We start from the raw sequence: 24,591 nt of genomic DNA, 5'->3' as shown, positions 1-24,591 counted from the left end.
CAGACTATGGTGACTTAACATTGGAGTTTCCATAGATGTCACGTCAGCACAAAAGACAAGCAATCAGTTATGAAGAGATCTGAACAAAGTTAGAGCATAGACTTGCATGTATATATCTATGTGTAAACTTTATCAGTAAGGCGCGGGCTTGAAAACGTGTCCAATCACCGGTGGCTGCGGCAGAAACGGCTGCGGGGAGGGGCGCGGCGGGATATCGCGGGACTTGGGGACGAGATTCTCGCCGAAATCGTTGCCGTGAGAGCGGCGGAGGGAAAGAAGGCTGGAGGCTGAATCACATGAAGCTTTCTCTCCGGTCAAGCATGTCGCGTCTGCGGTTGCTGGGACTCCTACTCCCCAAACACAGGAGACTGTGAGGTTCCCGAGGGTGTTTACTGACCGGCAGATTGAAGCTCTTTCTTCGCAAAGAAATGAAGCAGAGGAAAATGTCTGGCTGGATTTGGTGCCCGCTGCTGCTGCTGCTGTTTCTGTCCTCGGAGGGTGAAGTTCAAGCGCAAGTAGAAAGTAAGTCAGCGAATTAACTGTAATTTGAGTTTTTCCCAATTTAATTTAGTAACTTTCGGGAATATATTAAACTGATGACTATATCGTCCAAGTTAGTGAGGCAGGTAAATCAAAGTTATGTTTGGGATTCATCGAGACTGAAGTGATCGTTCACAGCAAACCAAGCATGTTTACTTTCTCACCGACACAACATTAAAGTTTATTTTATAAAGCTCAAACCGCGAAACTTCATAAATTGAATTCCCTTGTATTTCACGTTTCAGAAGAGGGTTTTATGTTCAACACGTTTTAGTCACCAGAGCTGCTGCTGGAGCATCACGGAGAAATGATAACTATTTTTAATCGGTGGTATTCGTATAGAAATGTGAAGTTTATATCCTAGTTTTGACTCAAGTCCCACCACTAAATGGTACAGTATTGCAGTAGTTCCAGTAAATTATTGTGTAAGAGTAAAATGATTTTCCCTTCTGCTCAAAAATGTGTTTTTCTTCCTGTTCCTCCTGTTGAAAGTTGGATCTTCAGTGTGCAGACCGGTTTATGTGCATTTCTACAATTAGAAAGCTGTTTTCATTTTAAGCGGCAAAGCAAAGAGCTTGGTTTCTCATATCGAAAGTGGTTCAGAAAGCTAATTCAATTTAGACAAGTATGATGGAGAAAGTTGAAACCTCCAGTGCACAAAACTTCAACACTGAAGTACGATGGGACTCGTTCTGGGAACTTCTTTTCCGTTGAGTACGCGGTCCAAGTGTCGTCGCTTGATCAACCTCAGCACCCGAGTTACACGTGGTTTTTTTTGTGATCGCTTGTTTACGGGTCTATATGTGCAGAAAGCACACGTCAAGTTTTGTATAAAGGAACAAAAAGAAGTCACGGGGGGCCAAATCTGGTGAGTAGGGTTAGTAGGCAGCGGTGATTTAGTGAGCGGACTCCTTGTCATGCTGGAGAACCAAAGTGCCATCGCACCACAGCTCAGGTCATTTCAATTCAATTCAATTCAATTTTATTTATATAGCGCTACATCACAACACGGGTCATTTCATAGCACTTAACACATTAAAGTTCTTACAGCAAGACTTTACAATATTATACAGAGAAACCCAACAATTCAACAATTCCCACATAAGTTAGGAGGGAAAAAACTCGCTCTTAACAGGAGGGAACCTCCGACAGAACCAGGCTCAGAGGTGGAGAGCATCTGCCTCGACCGGTTGGGGTGAGAGGAGAGCAGAGAGAGAAAAGAACAACATAGAGATACAAGACATGAACTGTTAGTGGAGACGACGATCACAGAACAGAGACATGCAGCTCCATGGCGGGACGTCTGCAAAAGAAAGAACAGAAACTACGCAAGCGAGGGAACTGAATGGAGACAACAGACAATAACCAAAAACTGTGGGAGAGAAAAAGCATGAAGCTAATGAGATGTGATGGTAAAATATAGGAGTTATAGAAAGTGAAAGAGTGAGAGGTAAGAAGCTCGGTGCATAACGAGGTCCCCCAGCAGCCTGGACCTTTAACAGCATAACTGCAGGTTGGTTCAGGTCTACCTGAGCTAGCCCTAACTATAAGCTTTATCAAAAAGAAAAGTTTAGACTCTAACCTTAAAGCTGGAGAAGGTTTCTGCCCCTCGAATACAAACTGGGAGCCTGAAAACTGAAGCTGCGCCTCCCATTCTACTGTTGGAAACTCTGGGAACCAAAAGCAGGTTGAGAGAGAAGATCTCCGTCAGGATGATGTGGTTCTATAAGATCTCTGAGAAAAGATGGAGCCATGAAGAGGTTTGTAAGTCAGCAGGATACATTTTTAAATTATATTCTTGATTTAACAGGAAGCCAGTGAAGAGAAGCTAAAACTGGAGAAATATGATCTCTCTTGCTAAATCCCGTCAGTACTCTTGCTGCAGCATTTTGGATCAGCTGCAGGTTTTTTAATGAGTAATTTGGACATCCTAACAACAAGGAATTACAATAATCTAGTCTAGAAGTAACAAACGCATGAATGAGTTTTTCTGCGTCACGCTGAGGAAGGATTTTCCTGATTGTATTAATATTACATAGATGAAAGAAGGCAGTTCTGGAGATTTGTTTTATATGGTGGCAAAAGGACAAATCATCATCAAAGATGACTCCAAGGTTCCTCACAGTTTTGCTGGAGGCCAAGACAACGTCATCTAGAGTAACTAAGTGATATTTAGAAGTAGGACGTTTTTGGTCATCCAGGCCTTTATATCTTTGAGACAGGTTTCAAGTTTAACTGACTGATTAGTTTCATCTGGTTTTACAGAAAGATATAGCTGAGTGTCATCTGCATAACAATGGAAGTTGACGCAGTGCTTCCTGATGACATCTCCTAATGGAAGCATGTACAAAGTAAAAAGTATCGGGCCTAACACTGAGCCTTGTGGAACTCCATAACTAACTCTTGTTTGTCTGGAAGACTCATTGCTGACATGGACAAACTGGAATCTATCTGATAAGTAGGATTTGAACCAGTCTAATGCAGTTCCTTTAATCCTCGTAGCGTCTTCTAATCTCTGTAATAAGATCATATGATCAATCGTATCAAAAGCAGCACTGAGGTCCAGAAGAACAAGTACAGAGACGAGTCCATTATCTGAGGCTAATAAAAGGTCGTTAGTAACTTTCACCAGAGCTGTTTCTGTGCTATGATGAACTCTAAAGCCTGACTGAAAATCTTCAAACAGATCATTCCTTTGTAAATGATCACAAAGTTGATTTGCAACAACTTTTTCAAGGATTTTAGAAATAAACATCAGGTTGGGAATTGGTCTGTAGTTTCCTAAAACAGCTGATCAAGAGTCGGCTTTTTAAGTAAAGGTTTAATTACAGCCACTTTAAAAGCCTGCGGTACATAGCCGGTTACAATAGATAGGTTGATCTGATCTAATATGGAAGTATTAATTAAAGGGAAGACTTCCTTGAGTTTAGTTGGGACGGGATCCGGGAGACGGGTAGATGATCCAGATGAGGAAATAATTGCAGTTAGCTCGGAGATCTCAACACCGAATGTTTCCCCTCAGATGCCTCAGTACATCACAGTTGAACTGGATGTGGACAGTCTGACTCTCGGTGAGGACAAACCATGAATGTCAAAGAAAACCCATGTGGCTGCGCTCCTGACCTGATGCTTTTGTTGGTCTTGGACGGTAACGTTTTAACTCCTTTTGAAAAACTAATTCCTCTCAACACACCTCATCTGGCTCATTTCTTTATTGCTGTAGATTTTCTGAAGCATTTTAAGGGTCTCCGTTCTCCTTTATGGGCATCTTGTGTCCAGCAGGTTAAATTTATGACATAAAATATATTTATATATTGTGAGAAGAAGTAGATGTCAATTTCGAAGAGTGTACAAGATTGTTGATTTTTTTTTGTGGAAAATCCATATCAGACACAAATAATTATTCAAAGTAGAAAAAGTTATACACATTTTAAAACTTGTCTAAAGAGGATCTTTCAATTGAAAAATTAATTTTCCTCGAACAGAATCTAACTTCTGAAACTTGGACTGAAAACAAATGGTGTGCTTTAAAAAAAAACAAACAGTATTTGCTCAGACTGATGAATCAACACTGCTAGATATTGCAGCCTAATACCAAGAATAGTACTTTGAAATGGACAAACGAGGAGACACGGGGCTCCACCTCTACAGCTTTACAGCACTAGTAATCAATGACATGACAGCACTGACTGGCTCACTGAAAGCCTAAATAAAGTGTGAAAGTACAGATATAACGTCTGGATGGATTAGTCTGATTAGTCTGGAGTTCACGTCAAAACTAAATTGAGTCCAGTAACATATTTGACTCCGGTAAACGTCCTAGATTGCTTCTTCAACCCGCTTGTACCCTTATCAGAGAAATGAAGGCAGCAGGTCAGTGCCGAGTTGGAGTTTGACTTTCTAAACAGTCGGTGTGGAGACGGCACGTGAAACCTGCGCCAGACCTGCAGAGCTTTAGCTTTCATACTTCACATTCTCCCGGGATAAGAAACAGACACATGGTTCATTCACCGGCAACTGTGGAAACGCAGTAAATCCAGATAAGCAGTACCGAACTCACTACAGCATACTGAAGATTTTCACTTTGTAGAAATGTTCCAACATTAAACACAAAACAACAGCTTTTTCCATAACGTCTGTTCAATACTTGGAGACCTGCTGAAATAAATCAGGGACAGAAGTTCAATCTCATAATGTTGCTATTTTGAAGTCACGATTAAAAACATTTCTCTTTTCATGTGCTTTTGATTGAGAACTCTTGGTTTTAATGAGTTGGGTTTTTTTGGGGGGGGGGGTTGAGGGGGGCTTGAACTCACAACTAATATCTACTGGCTGTTAATTGATTTAGATTATTCCAAAATATACTTTTACTGTGTTTTTTTATTCTATCGTTTGTATCTCTTAGTATCTCTCTTTTTAAATGACTATGTTTTGACCTTGCACTGTTTTTAAATCATATTTATTGTATCTTCTATGTGAAACAGTCTTCTTTTGCTTTTATCCATGTTTTATCCAAGGACTGAAGTGTCCTTGTTGCTAGCGATAAGATGACCTGAATAACACACTGATATCAGGACCACATAAAATACACTGCTTGATAACATCCAGTCATTGTGAAACATTCACTTCATGAAGTGCAAAGTTTAAGAATGAAAAGGTAACTTTTCTTTTTTTTTTTACCTGGTGAAGCTGCTCGTCAGCTCTACCTGCTGGATAAATGCTTTTACAGTTGAACCGTTTGAAGCGTTCATGCTACGATACAAACGTCAGTGCTTCTCTGCACTCAGATAGTCAGTCAGTTAATACGTCCATAATTAATTAATTACTGCAGATTTAACAAAGTGGAAAAGAAACAGAAATGGAGAGAGAGAGAGAGACGGAGACAGCCAAATGTCAAAGCTTCCACTGCCATCAGCCTCTGATGTGATGGAGACTCCCTGCTGAGCAAATATACAGAAAATAGTTTATACAACCTGACAGTGAGATATCAGGTTTTCTAAACTAATTTGTGTGTTTGCAGAGCGGTTTATAGGCTGCAGACGTCAATCAGTTCACACGACAATCATGTACCTCATCTCCAAATAAATCAGACTTTCCCTTTTCCACCTCAGACCGGGTGACTTTCCTGCCGGGAACGTTCCAGAACGTGAACGTCTCGGACAACGAGACGCTGCAGGCCGAGGTGTCCAGGATCCCGGCGGAGGTCGCCGTCATCACCCTGCAGTTCCACACGCAGTACCGCAACGCCACGCTCTCCTACACACAGGTGACTAACAGCTGATCTCTCTGAGATCCACACGGCCTCAGTGGGAAGGTGGCAGTATTGGCCAGGAACCAGCTGAACGAGGCGATTCTCATCTGGGTTTGTTATGAAAAGTCCGTCTCCACTTTTCTGCCCTTGACTTTTACCGTCACAGAAAACTGGCACACAAATCAGTTTTTTGTTATGTAGACAGCCGCTTGCCAGCTACTATAATATAATACTGATATCAAATTAGGAAAAATATCAACTCCAGTAGCTGCAATAGAACCCATGATACCATATGATTTGATAAATAAAATGAATTGATTACTTTAGGAACACTGAGAAAAATAGTGTTAATATATATAAAAAAAAAATTCAGGAAAATAAAGGAATAGGAGTTTGGGAAATATGTTTCCTTTCTTGTCTGAGAGTTGCACGAAAAGATCTCAACAACTCTCATGCTGTGGAAATGAGAAAAACGACCAGCTCCGTCCAAAGGTAACAAAATCAGCCTTCCACGACCTCAGAATTTTTAATATATATTTTAATCCAAACTGAAAAATGACATGTTGTTGGCTGAGTTGTGTGCAGGACTTTTGCAATCTTCTCACTACACCGTTTCCTAGCAACCAAAGGACACCACAGGAAATTAAGAAATGCTTTGGCACATACCCTTCTGTTAAACCACAACGTGTTCTCTTTTTTTGTGACATTTTTAGACTCATTCAAATATAACATAGACAGAATATGTTTGTTAGCGAGCTGTGAAGGTGCCAAAAGATGGATTCTGTTGTCGGTCTGTCTGTTTCCCGTCTTTATTCCAAGCTTCTGCATCTGCTGACTCTAGCAACATATCCACCCTCTTATCTAACTAAGATAAGACCAAAAATAACATATTTTCTCGTATATGCTGCATGCTTAAACCTCTGAAATACAAGATGTCACGACCTTTTCTGCACGTTTGTTTCACTACATTTTTTAAAGTGAACATGCTGTCGCGGTCGTCATGGTTTCAGGATTAAACCACATCACGCTGCAAGCAGATTCTGAACATGTAGGATTAAGGCAGCAAAGTCTTTTAGAAGGAATAAGATAAAAGCTTTGAATTGAAGTTTAAGATGTAGTTTTCTATTAAATCATAAAATGCATAATAACTTTCTTCAAATTATCTGGAGCCTTAATTAAGAGATCCTGTTGGTGGGGTGGTCACGTAAAACACTAAAAATACTCATTTGAGAAATGATCTGCATGTTTGATAGTGTATAAACACGCTGTTAGTCCTCCTCTGATTAATGAATGAGGCTTTGTGTGCGAGGTCTTCTGACCCCGAGAGAAGTCGCAGTCAGCTGATCAACTGGTCATGAGCAGCAGACAGGGCGTCCCTCAGGGGAAAACCTGCTGGCGTCGTCCCAGAGAGCTCAGAGGGCCAACTCGGTTTAGGCTGACTTAGATTGACTCTATTTGGGTGGAAACGGTGAGAAACAAGAGAAAGAAAAACAAATTTACTTGATTAAAGACCTTTTCTCCAAATTAGAAAATGTCTGTCCTCAAAAAACAAAACAAAAAAAAGGCAAGAAAGAAAAAGCCTGTTGATGCAAGTGAGCATGAAATGTTGACATGCAGCGGATCATTAGCAAGAAAAACAACCAAACCCACAAAAAAACCAATCAGATAAAAAGAGGAACAGAAGTTAATGAAACGAGAATATGCACACTATAGTTATCTGTCTTTCATGAATTTTCTTGGTTGTAAACCACAGGATCCTTTTTCATGTTTATGTATTTGACCATCCAGAAACTGTCCGTTCCTTCTAGTGATTAGTTCGACTAACCACAGGATTACTTTCCACTCAGAAAAGTAAAGCGCGTCGACCTGAGCGTGTTTGAGATGAAAACTCTAAATGCTGTGATAATTTGAACATGAGCTAGGTTAAATCCCATTTGTGCCTGGTTCCTGTTGGTGACTACCAGACGGTCACGTCGAGCTGTAAATCCTTTCCTCACTGGTGATTATGATAGTTTGAAGTTGAATGGACTATTTCTACACACCAGCAGTGTGTGACCGAGCAAGACGAGTGTTATACAAAGCAGTTATTATCCGAGCGGCCGGCCGGAGAGTCGTGTTATGAGGGTACGGCGCTTCCGGGCTGCCGGTGTTGATGCAGCAACTGTTTGGTCTTTGCAGAAATGTTCTACCATGACAATGATTTCTCTCCGTCTGTAGACAATAACAGTATTTCCATGAGAAACAAACAAACACAGAAAACATCAACTCTTTTCAGCTCCTTTTTCAAAGCTGGCTCGGCTCCACTTCCTCTTTTTTTTGGGGGGGTTTCTTTTTTGTTTTCTTGTTTTCTTTTTTTTTACGTTGGACTAAAATTGTGCACAGTGCTTGGTATTATTTTTGGTATCACCTCCGTCGAGGTTCCACGGGAGCTGAGCCGATACTAAAAGGTGACACATCAGACTGCTGAATTACTGCACGCTCAGCGCACTCAACACGCGCTCAACACACTCTCAACACGCTCAGCGCGCTCAACACGCTCTCAACATGCTCAACACGCTCTCAACATGCTCAACACGCTCTCAACATGCTCAACACGCTCTCAACACGCTCTCAACACGCTCTCAACATGCTCAACACGCTCTCAGCACGCTCTCAACACGCTCTCAGCACGCTCTCAACACGCTCTCAACATGCTCAACACACGCTCAACACACACTCAGCGCGCTCAACACGCTCTCAACATGCTCAACACGCTCTCAACATGCTCAACACGCTCTCAGCACGCTCTCAACACGCTCTCAACATGCTCAACACGCTCTCAGCACGCTCTCAACACGCTCTCAGCACGCTCTCAACACGCTCTCAACATGCTCAACACACACTCAACACGCTCAGCGCGCTCAACACGCTCTCAACATGCTCAACACGCTCTCAGCACGCTCTCAACACACTCTCAACATGCTCAACACGCTCTCAGCACGCTCTCAACACGCTCTCAACACGCTCTCAACATGCTCAACACACGCTCAACACGCTCTCAACATGCTCAACACGCTCTCAACACGCTCAGCACACGCTCAGCACGCTCTCAACACGCTCTCAGCACACGCTCAGCACGCTCTCAACACGCTCTCAGCACGCTCTCAACACGCTCTCAACACGCTCTCAACATGCTCAACACGCTCTCAACACGCTCTCAACATGCTCTCAACACGCTCTCAACACGCTCTCAACACGCTCTCAACACGCTCTCAACATGCTCAACACGCTCTCAACATGCTCAGCACGCTCTCAACACGCTCTCAACACGCTCAACACACGCTCAACACGCTCTCAACACGCTCAGCACACGCTCAGCACGCTCTCAACACGCTCTCAGCACGCTCTCAACACGCTCTCAACACGCTCTCAACACGCTCTCAACATGCTCAACACGCTCTCAACACGCTCTCAACATGCTCTCAACACGCTCTCAACACGCTCTCAGCACGCTCTCAACACGCTCTCAACACGCTCTCAGCACGCTCTCAACACGCTCTCAACATGCTCAACACGCTCTCAACATGCTCAGCACGCTCTCAACACGCTCTCAACACGCTCTCAACGCTCTCAACACGCTCTCGACACGCTCAGCACAGGCCTTCGTGCACAAACACGCTATTATTGACATCGTAGCTGTTTTCAAAACAAATCACACATATAAACCTTTATTTAATTTTTTTTTATTTTAAATGGTCAGGAATTTTCTAGAACAGCCGGGCACATCGGTTTTTAACAAACGTTCCACAAAAAGAAGTAAATAGTGGATTTGTTTGGGACTCGTTTATCTAGAGCCGCCTGAGGACTTGTGTTTCCTGACGGTAATCGCTGGTCATCAAAATAACACATTTAGAAGTTGTTGTTTTTCCGAAAAAATCCCAACTGTGTGACACATTTGCTTTAATTCAGTGTGTGTGGATCTATGAATATCCAAATAATCCCCACCTCCGTCTCTACTGCTGGCCTGCAGCTCCAGTTAGCAGCTTCATAATATGGAAAGCTCCGCCCCCACGTTGACGGGATTGGTTCTCTAAGTGACGGATGAAACCCCGGCTGTCTGAATCCGTGCTTTTAGACCGTCATGGCAGCTCCAGAACAGAAATGCTCAGCCTCGGCAATGACTGCTCGGTTCCCTCTCGATATGTTTCGCAGCATGCAGTTTATCACACTGTAAATGTGCTTTTTTTGTTTCTTATTTCTGTGCGTAACGAATATCTGTTTGTGTTGGGTTTAGTTCCCGGGCGTGGGTACGTTCCTGACGGCGGTGGACTCGGGGCTCCTGTCGGCTCTCGAGCCGGACCAGACGTCCCTCACCTTGTTCCTGTCTTCTCCTGACGGCGGCGCAGTGGCAGCCACCGGCGTCATCCTCGCTTTCTCCAGCACCGGTAACTCTTGACGCTTCTCTCCTCCTCCGGAGGTTCACGTGAAGCCGTGACGAAACACGTCCGTGTGATTCTCTTTCGTCTTGTTGCACTTAACTTGCATGAAAAGTGTGAAACAAGGAAATTGCAGTCTATCGTTCTTGAGAACTGCTTCTGCAAAACCAAAGCGCGGTCACTTTCATCACAGACGGGAAAAAAAAGGTGTCAGTTGTCAGACTTGAGGACCGTCACGCAGACCGTGAGGAAGGACGTGCACTGATTGTCTGGAGGCTCGTGTGTCTTTCTAGTGTCTTTTAACGAGTCATCCCGACATGGCAGAAAGACACTAAACCTCAAAGCTGTTGTTTTTTTTATTGTCTTCTGTTGGCTTAATATGTGTGATAGAGCTTCTGGAGATGGTGAATGTTGTTCTGTTTCAGACCCGGTCCCCGGAGCCTGCAACACAGAGTTCAACCTGGACATCGACCCGAACATCTACATCCACTACAACCTCTACGAGACCACGATCCGCTTTGCACCGGCAAACTTAGGATACGAGAGGTAACACACACACACACACACACACACACACACACACACACACACACACAGGGCATCTGTGTGTACCGTGTTATGTCTGTGATACAAAGCTGTCCTGGATCAACTCAACCTCGTTCGCTTGCGCAGTCATTTCCTGCCAACTCTGCAGGAAACATTTTATCTGAAGAAGCAAAGGTCTCATCCTGTTTGCTCGTCGCCCTCCGTTGTTAATCTCGGCTGCACTTGCGGTCAGGCTGCAAGAAATATCTGCAGCGGGATTGTTTGATTGCGGTCACGTGCGCATAAAACCCACTGCCCACGAATTACACCAATTTTCAAGCCACCAGTTGTCGGGCGGTGTCACGTTTTGTTTTGGGTTTATTGTTGGTGGGTGCGTGTAACGTGGAAAAATGAGTTTTCAGCTCGTTACCAACGGTCGTTTGAAGTGGAAATACTGCTGGCGTTGTTTTAACCGTCTGCGGCTGCTGCTCGCTTCGCTTCAGGTGACGCGTTAGAAACTTTCGTTTAACACGTCTGACTGGAGTTTTTTCTTAAACTGTCCATCTGATGAAGATTTCCTGGAACCTTTCAAAGATCCGAGTCTTACCTGCGTCACACCTGCAGCACTTCCTCCGTACAGGTTCTCACCAGGTTTTGAACCGTTATCAGTCTGAAAACGTCACAAAATGAATAGTGTTGATTCAATACTACATACAATACAGTATTGTGCTGTAAATTTATAGTCACAAAATAGACTTTGTAGTGAATAAGCATTCAGGAAATCGAGATGGTTTTGTGGACCAGCGGTCCCAAAAACGTGTTTGACTGGTGCAGATGTTGTTTAAGCAACTTCACTCATTAAGGTTTAAGGTCCACTTCACTGTGTCCTTAATTTTGTTCATGTTTAGGTGTTCAGAAGTGCATTAAATACTCAAAACCTGCTTCGAGGGAGGTTCTTGTGTGCAGATGCAACGCAGTTTATGTCCCACAATGCAATGCAGAAAGGAATAGGGCAATTAAAACAAATTGTGGACGTCGGTGTTGCAGGAAGATTTTAAATTCACTATCTTGGGTGAAATTTGCTTTCTCACTTTACACTTTTTTTTTTTGTCTTTGGTCTTCTAAATGGACTCTGAGTCTCGTGTGAATCACATTTAAAACCAGACAACGAGAAGGATTTTCCCCTTTTCTAAATTATTTAACCTAAAACTTTATTGAAATCCTGTTAATGTAAAACCCAGAGGTCTTCCATGCAGAGGAAAGACCCGCTGTTCATCGTTATTTACTTCAGTGTTTGTGTGGAGGCACGAAGTAAACTAAGGCCGTGTTTTCCCAAATATGCACGTGTGAGTTTCACCAGTAAACTATTACGTTTCCAGAGATTGTTTATTGTCAACCGAGTTCAAAAAACAAAAAAAACAAAGCCGAGTTGCAAAATGAGTGTTTCATTCATGAGAGACGATCATCCAAAGCTGAAGTGAAGAAAAGGCCGTTTGTTTTGTTGTCCATCAGAGGCAGACCTCCTCCCGCCTGCGACCAGTCGACGGGAACCAACACGCGCTGGCGGCTGCAGTACGACGTCTACCAGTACTTCCTGCCCGAGAACGACCTGTCGGAGAGAAGCCTGTTCAGCGGCGTGCGGGCCGTGGCCGACACCCGGGGCACGACGGAGAACGGCAGGCTGGTAGGCAGCGCCGACACGACGCAGTTCAAACGCTCACGTTGATCCGTTTCGCGTCTCGGCTCGCCGCGAACGTCCGACTTGTCCCGCTGTCTCCGAGCAGGTCATGACGCTGCTGTCGTCGGACGTGAGCGCGGCGGCGTTCAACTCCATCCCCGGTCAGGGCGTCATCTACTCGGTCGTCGTCAGAGACCCGCTGTTGAACACCTCGGCCTCCTACGTGCCCGTCCACACCTACGCCTGCAGCTTCACCTCCACGCTGGACAGCTGTCAAACACTCGGTGAGACCGCCCGAAGCCCAGACGGCCCCGAACGCGTCTCGCTGCTCGTCGGGATGTCGAATCTGTAACGAGTATTCACGTTGTCGTCGTTCGTGCCGAAGCTCGGCGAATCGCTGCCGTCAAAGACCACGGGAAGCCATGAAGCACCGGATCTTTGAAACGTGACGGATTCAGTGAAAACAAACTTTAACTTCTTAATGTGTCGACTTTAATCCAACTAAGAAAATTAGGAAAGTTAAAAAAACAAAAAAAACAAAAACACTTTTAACTTGGTTTTGACTGCAGTTAATCATTTATTTCAGGAAAGATATCGACAAAAGTCTTTTTCACCATCACCGGTTTGGCCGGCCTGTTCGTCTGCTTCTTCGGACATCGATTCTTCAAATGTGGTGAGTACTTTCACCTCCAATTTTACGGGTCATTGCTCCTTTATTCGAGTACTTTTATTTCATTGACGTAGTGTAAATCAAGACATCTCAGGGCACTTTGTGGTAAAGTCTGTGTGACATTTATAAAGAGGCACCGCACAACCCAACGAGTCCCAGACGAGCGACAGGGACGGGAAGGAAATCCTCCGCTCGCCCCGACGGCTGCGAGGTCCGCGGCCGTCAGGACGAGCGGAGGACGGAGAGGGTGAAGAACATCATGGAGAGGAAAACGAAAAACATCTGCGCAGAGGGAACCGACTGCGGCGCCGGCGTCGGGTTGTAGCACGGGCAGGGGGGCGCCGGAGGGCGCGGCGCGGGGGACATGGACGATGCCAGGGAGGTCACGGACTGCATCATCAGTCCAAAAAGTCTTTCCTCGTGAGCGTGCTGCGCCCGCTGCATCTCCAGCTGCAGCTGGTGGTCCCGGTCGGTGCCGACGGCTCGGCTGAAGGCCTCCAGGGTCGTCTCCAGCCTCGACTTCTTGCGTCTGCTCTGAACACAAGATGTCTGCTTCCTCTTGGCGGATGATGGGTTGTGGGGAGGAGGAGGAGGAGGAGGAGGAGAGGAGGAGGAGGATGTTGAAGGCGATGGCAACGGTGCCAAGGAGGGGGACGGAGCTACCGAGTCATACCCGGTGGTCTCTACAAACACAGCAGTAACAACACGTCACAGACAGATCTCATTGTTAGACGTGTCTCAGTCCTCCTGTTCAGAGGACACCTGGACATCAACCACCGGACGAGACACCTCCCGCGTGGTCGCCTGACGCAGAGCCGTTACGTAGACATGCACCGCGTGTTCACGCACATTAAAACGCGCACATTTCTCCACGCGACAACAAAACGACAACAACAACAACAACAACAACAGACCTGTTACATGTCGGCAGCCACGGATGCTAAAGCTAAAGCTAACTTGTAAACAAGCACGTTCATGTGCGTTTTTAGAAAGAAACCGGCCCGTTACTTCCGGCTCGGTACGTACCGTCCTTCTCTCCGCCGTTGCCCCGCGTCTCCGCCGGCCTGGGGCTCAGGGCGGAGTCGGAAAGACCGTCAATTGTGGAGCTCAACATGGGCTCTCCGTAGCAGTCCAACTCGTAGTCCACTCCGTCGTCTTCTCCGGGACAGAAAGAGGGACGGTCCTTCAGCACGCTGTCCATTTCCTTGTAAAAGGGGAAGCTCGCCCGGTCCTGTCCCGGCTTGTTGTCGGAGCCCTTCGCCTTCCTGAACTCCGTCTTCAGGTGTTTGATTTTCCGCTGGCACTGCAGCCACGACCGGCTGTAGCCGTGAGCGTCCATCTGCCGGGAGATCTGCTCGTAGATGGTCCGGTTCCTGTAGGTGTCCTCCAGCTTCCGCTGGATGGACTCATCGGCCCAGATTGCTATCAGGCAGCGGGTTTCCTGAACGCCCCATCCGCGACGGTCCATTTCTTGTCCCGCTCGACGCAGCGTCCTCTTCACCTGGTGTTGTTGTTTTGATCCTGAAGCTAACGGCGCCAACGTGAACTTCCGCTCGGGCCGACGACGTCAGCTGATCAGGCGGGTCCTCCCGCGCGTGCCCAGAGGCGCGTTACGCCTCCACTTCTGAAGCAACGTGACCGCAAGTGTGGTTTTTACTGACAAACTTTAGATCCGATCTGGCCAGCACCGATAAGTCCGGATTGATAATGCGTCAGCATGTCACATCACAACATGCCATGTGGAAAATGTTCTTGTTCCAACTGATCAAATCTGACAGGGTGACGGAGTCAGAGGGTGAAACGAGGTGTCTGCCTCCCAGAAGTCTTTCCTCCAGCCAGCAGCTGGACGGTCACACATCAGAGCTGTGAGGAGTGAACCGTCGTCCTCAGCTGACCTTCTCCCCCCTTCTGTTGTCTCCGTGTCCTCCTGTCCTGCAGAGCTCTTCTGTATGGGGTTTAGCTTCGCAGCCTTTTTCTTCTTCGTCCTCATCGCGCGGACCACAAATCTGGAATATAACAGTGAGTCCGTTCAGTCTTTTCCAACAATCGAAGGCCTTTAATGAAAGACTTTTGTAAAATGTCTGTCTTCGGTGCCTCCACAGTGAAAGTCCTGCTGTCTGTGCGTCTGTGCGTCTCCCTGCAGTCTGTCTGGCCGTGTCGGTGGTGGTGGGCGTGGTGGGCGGCGTCGTCCTGGTGATGAGCTGGTGGCGCTTCGGTTCAGTCATGGCGTGCGTCATCGTGGTCGGCCTGATGCTCGGCTTCCTCCTGGCCTCCACCGTCCTCTTCACCCCACTAGGTCCGGAAACGTCCCACTGAGTTCCTCAGTAATGTCCAAGATATTCGGTTCTGGTCCAAAAAAAAAAAAAAAAAAGAAGATGCCTGAAAGGAAAGCCGACAGTCTCGTATGTTTTAATGCGTTGGTGGTCTTCCTCCAGGCGACCTCGACATGTTCCGGCATTCAGACGTGGTTTTCTGGGTGACGTTCTGCTGCATCATGATCATCGTTCCTCTCTTCTTCCTGCGTTGGCCCAGAGAGGTAACGGATTTACAGTCGCATCGTTAATCACACGCTGATCGACGGCAGGCCGAAAAATGTTTGAACTTGTAAAAAAAAAAAAACACAAAAAAAACAACAACATGCCTGTATTCGTAGAAAAATGCATCAATGCTTCAGAAGCTTTAAGATTCATGAATGATATGAATGCTGCTGATCTCTGTTCACCCTCCTTCTCTCTCTGAGCAGCCGGTTCCCAACAAGCAGAGGCTGTTCAACTTCTCCGGAGGAGAGAGAGGAATATGTTGCACTTAACGAACCTTTTATCACCTATTAATCTTTACACATAAAGTACCGCGTCGTTCATGACGGTCTAATGTGGATAAATAAATAAATAAATAAAGAAGTCCTGATGGGAGGAGCCTCGGTCGTCTGCTGACGTCTTGTGTTTCAGGGCAACATCATCACGTGCGGCGTCGTGGGCGCGTACGCCGTCGTCCTGGCGGTCAACGCCTACCTCTACACCAGCCTCTCCTACATCACGCTCAACATCCTCAAACGCTTCCTCAACGACAACTTCAACGCCATGTTCACCGACGTGCCGTTCCAGACCGCCGGTGAGTAGTCGTCTGCGCGGCAGCGCCGACGGACCGACGCGATCGGCCCCGTCCCAACGACCCGCTGTGCTTCCGTCCCGCAGACTACGCGATGATCTCGGTGTGGGCGGTGCTCGGCGTGGGCGGCATCGTGCTGCAGCTGCACCGCGAGCGCTCGCGGCCCTTCTTCCCGCCCAGCCCGTACCTCATGTGGCTGCAGGAGCGCGAGCGCCGCACGACCAACGTCCTGCACCCGAGCCACCACTTCCCCTCGCTGCCCAGCCGCCTCGCGGCCCGCCTGCAGCAGCTCGCCGCCCGGAGGCGGCCGGCCGGCGAGCACACGCCGCTGCTCCTGTGAAGACCGCGGCCGTCGGCCGGTCCGACGGCGGGACGCGCCAGCGGGTTGGCGTCTGAGGGAAACGAGCCCGGCGGCGCGAGGAAGTCGGAGCGACGTGGATGATGCGACTCCTCGTGACTCCGGTCGACGACTAAACAGACCTCCGAGGTGGAAGGTTCGAGGACGAACGCTGACTTCTCCTGACAACTGACGCCACTTTCAGGAAACACCGAAACGACATTTTAACACCCGCCGTCGTCTCTTTTAATGACGAAGATGAAGCCGTGCGTCGCCTCGGCTCATTTTACCGTTTGCACTAAAATGACAAACCACTGACAATTTACCAAGTGAGGCATCTCGTCCCCGGAGATCTTTTCTGTACTTCATCTCCAGTGTGCCGCTCCTGGTTTTAAACTACACACCGAGGCCAGACGATGAAACTTAAAGGACACCGAATCCTCTCGAATTCAGACGTCAGTTTGGTGTTCTTGTGTTTTCCACCGAGTCGTAACGTCGGACGTCCCGAGGACGTCGTTTAGGCCACAGATCTCTAATATTCGTCCTTCTCGGTGCAACTCGGCGCTTACTTGTGTTTTGTTTGATTGTGCTGAACTCGAGCAGTCCTGTCAGTCTTTTTGTACTTTGCACACTGGATGTTTTATATATAAAGTTCTCCTGCTGTACAGGTGCTGATTGATCATCTATTAATCTGTACAGGTGCTGATTGATCATCTATTAATCTGTTGAAACTTGAGTCGGCGTGTGCGTATTTTTATGTGCCAAGACTTTCCTCAGGGTTTCTCCTGCAGCCTTTAAGTCTTCAAAGTGTTATTTCTTTCTGATCTCATGACTTAAAAAAAACAAACAAAATCCTTAACAATATGAAGATGTGTTTGAAAAATGAGGTCACTTTGTAATCTTGTGTATTTTGATATTCAATAAACTCGTACAGTTAAAAACGACTCCTTTTTTTTTTTTTTTTTACTGCTGCTGTTTGTTGTTGAAAAACTTCAAAGGTTTTCCTTTTGTGTTTGAGTTGGAGAACTTCGTTGGTCCGATCGTATTTTCTTCATCCGATTTAAAGTCTCTTGTTTGAATGTCGCTGTGTTTGGTGTCTTTATGTTGGGGAGTTACTTCCTGCAAAGCGACCGCGGCTCATCTTCCTTCCTTCCGGCCAAGGGTGGATCAAAAAGCAGATTTTTGATGGAGCGATGAAACTTTCCTCGGAGAGGTTAAAGCCTCTTTAAATAAATTAAATACATTTATTTTTTATTTATTTATTTATTTAAATAAATTTAAATTAATAAAGTCTCGGCGGACGTTGCAGTGATCACGTTACTTGAGGTTGAAGTTTGGGGCCCATGTTTCAATATATTCTGAGCTGGTTTGTTTTCAATTGTTTTAATTACACTTTAAAATCAAAACTTAATACGAGCTGGTTGAGTGTAAAATGTTAATGTCGCTGCTTGTTGTACACAAACGCAAAACAGTGCTCGTTAGTTTGCAGTACTTCGATGTTGTGATTTGTTCACATCAGCGAGGAGCTCCCAGCCAACACTTTAAGTTCCACAAACGTTTATTCGAGGCTCATGTTGAGTTTACGTTGGGTTTCGCGCCATTACAAAACACCAGCAATCAGTTATGAAGACATCTGAACAGAGATAGTAATAATAATAGTAATAATAATAATAATAATAATAATCTGACCAATTAATGGCAGAGACTGTATGAGTCAGAGGCTGCTTCAAAGTTTGTCCAATCATAAGTCGCTGTGTTGAAACCGCTTTGGTGGGGCGTGGGGGTAATATAGGGGTGTGATCATATAATATAGGGGCGTGGTCATATAATATGGGGTGTGGTCATATAATATAGGGGTGTGATCATATAATATAGGGGCGTGGTCATATAATATGGGGTGTGGTCATATAATATAGGGGCGTGGTGGGAAATCGCGGGACTGAGGGGGAGATTGTCGCCGAAGCGTCGCATTAAAGCCGCAGACTGGCCGACAGCTGTTGGACTGAAATGTTTCCCTCCAGCTCATGTCTGCAGTTGACTGGATTTCCGGTTCTTCCGGTTCTTCCGGTTCTTCTCCTGCTGTTTGAGGTTCGAGCTCGAGGAGGATGTGAGTAACGTCACTGGAGCTAGTTCGGTGGTGGAATTTCACTTTTACATTTTATTTTTATAATTTCTGCCTCCTTGATACTGAAGTGACAGTTAAACTTGCTTTAGCTGGATAATAATAATAACATGCCGACTTTTTATAAGCCCAGTTTATACATCTCAAACCACAAAACTTCATGTCCTCGATTCAATTACGTTTGACCTTAAGCATCAACTTCCCGTGTCACGGCGAAACATCAAACTTTGCCGCATCGCCCCGGCGACGCCCTTTCACAAAATAGCGCAGGCTTCTCAATATATCATCATCAATGTCTAAAAACTATTCTGACCCGATTTGACGTCGATGTGATCGACCAGCTCGACGAAGCACGCGAAAGTATGAAATACGTCATTTTCTATTGCCAGCAGGGGGCGCTATGACCATGGCCAAATGTTACCATACAGGTGTCTTCAGGGCGGGACTTTTATCAAAGATGTAATGTTTGAGGAAGACAAACATTTCAAGTCGGTCCGACAAAATCTGTACGAGGAGTTCGTTAAAGTACAACGTGCGAATCGCCAAGAATGGCAACTAAATTCAAAATGGCAATTTGAGGGGCGCTAACGAGCCATTTGGCCACGACCGTAACGAGTTCATAATTTGGCAACCGGCAAAAAAACTACGAGTTAATGAAAAACAATAGTTTTATGGCTCAGCTGGCGGACGAACGTCTCCTCAGTCAGCGTTTCCGCACAATCTGTCAACCGTTTTCATCCAGGCGAAAATATTTCCAAAATAATTGTGTGGAAGTTTTCCACCAATATTCACTGAAAAAAAATGCCGAATGATGTTGGAAATCAGACGCTTTTCTTCCGGAGTCACCGCGAAGTTAATGTTTGTCGTTTTGTGTAAAACGACACGACGGCTATTCAAAAGATGGCCATGAAATCTGTTACAGATATTTCTGTTCCCCACCTTCAGGTCCAAATTTGAATTTACCAGTACTTTTGTTTTATGAACAAATACCGGATATGTCCGTGATGGGTCAAATCTTTCTCTCCTTGTTTGTGACTTATTCTGATGACGACTCCACCGTTTTCTTTTCTCTTTTTGACCTTAACTTCCTTGATTCAGACTTTTCATGTCAGGGTATCGGTCTTGAAGTCTACTTCTGCTTAACCAAAGCGGTCAAACCACAGACTAAAAATAAAAAGGTATCAGTTCTTGTGATGAAAACTTGAGGACGTGCACTGATTGTCTGGAGGCTCGTGTGTCTTTCTAGTGTCTTTTAACGAGTCATCCCGACATGGCAGAGAGACACTAAACCTCAAGGCTGGTTTCTTTTCTTTTTTTTTGTCTTCTGTTGGCTTAATATGTGTGATAGAGCTTCTGGAGATGATGAATGTTGTTCTGTTTCAGACCCGGTCCCCGGAGCCTGCAACACAGAGTTCAACCTGCACATCGACCCGAACATCCACTACAACCTCTACGAGACCACGATCCGCTTTGCACCGGCAAATTTAGGATACGAGAGGTAACACACACACACACACACACACACACACACACACACACACACACACACACACACACACACACATACACACACACACACACACACACACACACACACACACACACAGTAACCAATGTGGGAATTTAGCAAAAGCCAAAAGCTGCAGCCGCTCAGCCTCCAGTTATGTTTCATCCGAAGGTTATTGTGTTTGCTTGTAACATTCATTTTTTTAATCTAAAAAAAAAAAAAAAAAAAAAAAAAAAAAAATCCTCTTAAGAAAATAAAACATGCAGATTAATCATTTATTTCAGGAAAGATATCTACAAAAGTCTTTTTCACCATCACTGGCTCGGCCGGCCTGTTCGTCTGCTTCTTCAAATGTGCTGAGTACTTTGACCTCCAATTATGTGGCTTTGTTGGTGCATTTGCTCAATACACGATCATTCTTCTATTTTATATCATTACTATTAGTTTATGGTGGTAATAGTGTGAACATTGGCAATCTGTTTTATAAAATAAAATGTTGAACTGTTGTGGATGACTGTTGATAATGTGAGTGGGAAGAATTTACCAGCATGCAGGCAGAGATTTTTTATTTTTATTTATTTAGATCAGCCAAAAAAACTCAAAAACAAAGCACACAAAAGGACTCACTCCTCCATTTTCCTACAGAACCAAGAAAAAAAATTAAAAAAAATAAAAATCGAGACCTTTTTTTACTCTGTCACTTCCTGTCTGCAACCAATCAGGGAGCTTCTCTGGAATTAGAGCCACTTCCACATCAACCACCGCTGCTTCGTAGGTGATCAAATGTGCAAAATGCAAGAAAAACTGCCAAGTCAACATTCCCCTCTCTGGAGATGACTAATAACAACAAAACAATATCAGCAAACAAAGAAATCTTAAAGGGGAAAATTCACCTGATCACAATTATTTGAGCTGACCGCAGTCTTTCTGCATCATCGTTAGAAGCGTTTCGTCTTTTATAAAAAAAAAAAAAGAAAACGCAGGATGAATCAGGGAGTCAGACATGGTTTTCTGGGCGATCTTTGGCAGCATCGTCTTCATGTTTACGCTCTTCTCCACGACGTGGCCCAGAGGGGTGACAGGTCGGACACGTCAACTCGCTACAGCAACTTTAAAGCTCTTTACTTCGACGCCATCCGATTGGTTGGATCATGAACGACAGCGTGATCGGCAGACCGAATGGTCTGAAAGATGCTTTTATCACATAACGTAGTCACACAGCAGACGCATCAGCTGGAAGTCACTCGGTCGAAAAGAAGCACATAAACGGGCTCGAAGGATCAGTTGAACATTTTGGGGGGGAAAACCCTCAGTGATCCAAAGACGACTAGAATACAGACGCAGTGATTCAAGTCTCACATCTGCATGCCGAGGATCAAACTTTAGACCAGAGGCGCCTGAATTCTTTCCTGTGAAAGGCCAAAACTTTAAGAGAAGGTCTAACAGAAGTCTTGCTCTTCTTATTAGAAGTTTCTGTCCCATAAAAATTATTTTAAAGCTGAAAGTTACATTTTAGGGCTTTAACTCAAAAGCAAGTTCAAAAAAACGTTGAAGATTGTTTGTCACCGTGACGTCTTGTGTTTCAGGGTAACATCACCTGATGCGGCGTCGTGGGTGCTTACGCTGTTGTCCTGGCGGTCAACGCCTACATTTACACCGTCCTCTCCTCCATCACGCTCAACGTCCTCAAACGCCTCATCAACGACAACTTCAGCGACGTGTTCGTCGGCGTGCCGCTCCAAACGATCACTGTGGAAAAAGGTTCAGAACCAAACTTAAACTTTTAGTCTTTCCTCAACACATTGGACTACGTGATGATGACGATGTGGGCGAGGCTCTCCGTGGGCGTGGCTCTCAGTGGGCGTGGTTACCCGTGGGCGAGGCTCTTCGTGGGCGGGGCTCTCCGTGGGCGAGGCTCTCCGTGGGCGGGACTCTCCGTGGGCGTGGCTCTCCGTGAGCGAGGCTCTCCGTGGGCGGGACTCTCCGTGGGCGTGGCTCTCCGTGAGCGAGGCTCTCCGTGAGCGAGGCTCTCCGTGGGCGTGGCTCTCCGTGAGCGAGGCTCTCCGTGAGCGAGGCTCTCCGTGGGCGGGACTCTCCGTGGGCGGGACTCTCCGTGGGCGTGGCTCTCCGTGAGCGAGGCTCTCCGTGGGCGAGGCTCTCCATGGGCGAGGCTCTCCGTGGGCGAGCCTCTCCGTGGGCGTGGCTCTCCATGGGCGAGGCTCTCCATGGGCGTGGCTCTCCATGGGCGTGGTTCTCCATGGGCGTGGTTCTCTGTGGGCGGGGCTCTCCATGGGGTTGGCTCTCCGTGGGCGGCGGCGTCCTGCAGCTGCAGCACGAGCGCTCGCGGCCGTCCTTCCCGCCCGGCCCGTACCTCGCGAGCACCGCAAAAACAACGTCCTGCACCCGAGCCACCATCTGCCCCCGCTGCCCAAACGCATCCTGGACTGAGTGAAGCAGCTCACCATCCGGAGGGGGCCGGCCGGCGAGGACACACCTCTGATCCCGTGAACACACAAAAGAACGCAGTCGGTGTCGTGAGAAACCCTGGAGATCATTTCTTTACTTCATCTCCACCGTCCAGCTCCTTGTTCTTGTTTTACACCGCAGGAGATAAAACTTCAAATACACTGAATCCTCTCAAGTTCGGGGGCCGAAGTCACAAAGAGCTCCGAACTTTGCCTAAATTTGGAGTGATTTTAGGAAACTTGTCAGAGCAACTCTGAGCAAGGAAAGGACAGAAACCTTTATCTTAGTGAGGTGTGGTCGACCCCGTTGCTCGGGGTGACACACCGTTATAAAACATTTTCTCTCAGGGTCCCCACGGCCTCAATTTGTGATTTTATGTATTTTTGGATATTCCCAATTTTTTTTTACAATTAAACAAATCCATCCATTACTGCTGTTTGTTGCCCCACATTACACTTTAAAATACTCCCAATCAACGAAATGATTTGCAGCCGTAACCGTACTCGAAGGGGGCGGGGCTTAATCCGGAAGCAGGTGGGAACTGAAATTGATATGGGTTGAGCAGATATTGCTCAATTTATTTATTAGAAAACTAAATACAGAACAGCTTCATGGCAGTGTTTTGGATCACAATTGTAAGAGAACTATTTACAGAACTAGTTTTTTTTTTTTTTTTTTCATAAAAGTCGCTATATTTATTGTTATTCTTGAAGCCACAGTGACAAGAAATGTCAGGCTCGTCAATATCAAATAAAATAAAATATACTTTGTCTTTTGTTCAGTAAATAATGTATGTTTGTCTGTGTTTGTGTGCGTGTGTGGGGGGGGGGGGGGTGGGGGGGGCTCTGTAGTGCGAAGGGGCGGGGTTCTGCAGTACGAGGGGGCGGGGCTCTGCAGTACGAGGGGGCGGGGCTCTGTGTGTAGCTGGCCTGGATGTGTGCACACAACTAGTGTCTGTTAGAAGCCTTCATCAACACGGATACTTGTACTCCAAGTACCATTAAATATAAAAACATAAATGACTTGATTTAATAATCTCAATATTCTTTTCAATCAATTCAACAAAAACGCAGACAAAATCAAACTCTTTCTGTCATAAGAAACACTGAACTACTGAACAGGAAGTCGTGAATGAGCGAAGTGATTTTGGACGCAGCCTTTGAAAAACGCTGCTCTGTTAATTAAAGCTGTTGATTTTAAGATCCGCCGAGTGTCGTTAACGTTGTGATCTTACATACAACATAGTGTTGAACCGTCACAGCCGACCAGGACCAGCAGGGGGCAGCACAGCACAGCAGCTCATCTCTAAGGGATTTATTTAGGAGCTTGATGCATATTTTTCACGAGACCTCAGATGTTTTTTCTAAATTTGACCTCAGGTTGAAGATGTTATTCATGCAAATTCTATATAAAAGTCGTTTAATTAGTTAAGAGAATAAAGTTGAGAGACTGTTTATCTCTGTTACACCCAGGAAAATGGGCTCTTGTTATGATCATCTTGTTATGATCATGTATCCCAAAGATGTGATGATGTCATTCAGGGGAAAAAACTGATCCATCTCTGACTCACTGGTTGTTTTTTTTGTTGTTGTCTCAATGAAACTACAGCAGGAAATGTGTTTTGTTTTCTTTCCACTAAAGTTTATGAACCAGCAGGAGAAAAAGTTTGCATGAGTTTGGGGTTTTATGATGTCCGCAAGCTTTTGTTTCATCTTGGAAAACCTTTATATCGACAAAAGTAAATTGTTGAATTTTTCAAACGCTAAAGTCTTGTGAATTGTTGAACACCGGTATGTCTGAGACCAGGACCTGGATGGCCGAGACTCTTCCAAGTGTGATCTGAACTGAACTCGCTGGAGGTTCTTGAAGGCGTTTCACCTCCGATAAGCTCCAGTTCTGAAAAAGCCTTTCTTCAGAGGAAGAAGCCTTTTTGGGTTTGACGCGAGACGTCTTTAAGAAGTTGAAGAAAGTC

The 24,591-nt window shown here is 45.8% G+C and overlaps 2 protein-coding genes across 3 annotated transcripts; one reads left to right on the top strand and one right to left on the bottom strand.

Annotated features, from left to right (window-relative positions):
• Nucleotides 1–229: 229 nt before the first annotated feature.
• Nucleotides 230–22,075, top strand: tm7sf3 (transmembrane 7 superfamily member 3). 2 transcript variants are annotated; one of them, XM_069156533.1, is made up of 12 exons: nucleotides 230–522; nucleotides 5,652–5,806; nucleotides 10,065–10,215; nucleotides 10,632–10,752; nucleotides 12,244–12,415; nucleotides 12,516–12,693; nucleotides 12,996–13,082; nucleotides 15,018–15,098; nucleotides 15,223–15,375; nucleotides 15,515–15,615; nucleotides 20,030–20,144; nucleotides 21,740–22,075. In XM_069156533.1, exons 1-11 carry the CDS (start codon nucleotides 429–431, stop codon nucleotides 20,132–20,134), a joined length of 1,398 nt encoding a protein of 465 aa, XP_069012634.1. In that variant the 5' UTR covers nucleotides 230–428; the 3' UTR covers nucleotides 20,135–20,144; nucleotides 21,740–22,075. The 2 variants fall into 2 exon arrangements, with proteins under 2 accessions (XP_069012634.1, XP_069012632.1); XM_069156531.1 differs by lacking the exons at nucleotides 20,030–20,144; nucleotides 21,740–22,075 and adding exons at nucleotides 16,028–16,190; nucleotides 16,274–17,465 and having other exon boundaries at nucleotides 238–522.
• Nucleotides 12,690–14,635, bottom strand: LOC138202499 (uncharacterized). The gene is made up of 2 exons (XM_069156534.1): nucleotides 14,106–14,635; nucleotides 12,690–13,762 (listed from the first exon to the last, which is right to left on the bottom strand). The coding sequence occupies exons 1-2, from the start codon at nucleotides 14,545–14,547 to the stop codon at nucleotides 13,302–13,304; spliced, it is 903 nt and encodes a 300-aa protein (XP_069012635.1). The 5' UTR covers nucleotides 14,548–14,635; the 3' UTR covers nucleotides 12,690–13,301.
• Nucleotides 22,076–24,591: the final 2,516 nt, after the last annotated feature.

This window comes from Embiotoca jacksoni, unplaced genomic scaffold (assembly GCF_022577435.1).
Source record: "Embiotoca jacksoni isolate LCO1_2020_lvr unplaced genomic scaffold, fEmbJac1.0.p SCAF_21, whole genome shotgun sequence".
In the NCBI taxonomy this organism is placed as follows: Eukaryota; Metazoa; Chordata; class Actinopteri; family Embiotocidae; genus Embiotoca; species Embiotoca jacksoni.
This window is presented reverse-complemented; position numbering and strand designations above follow the sequence as displayed.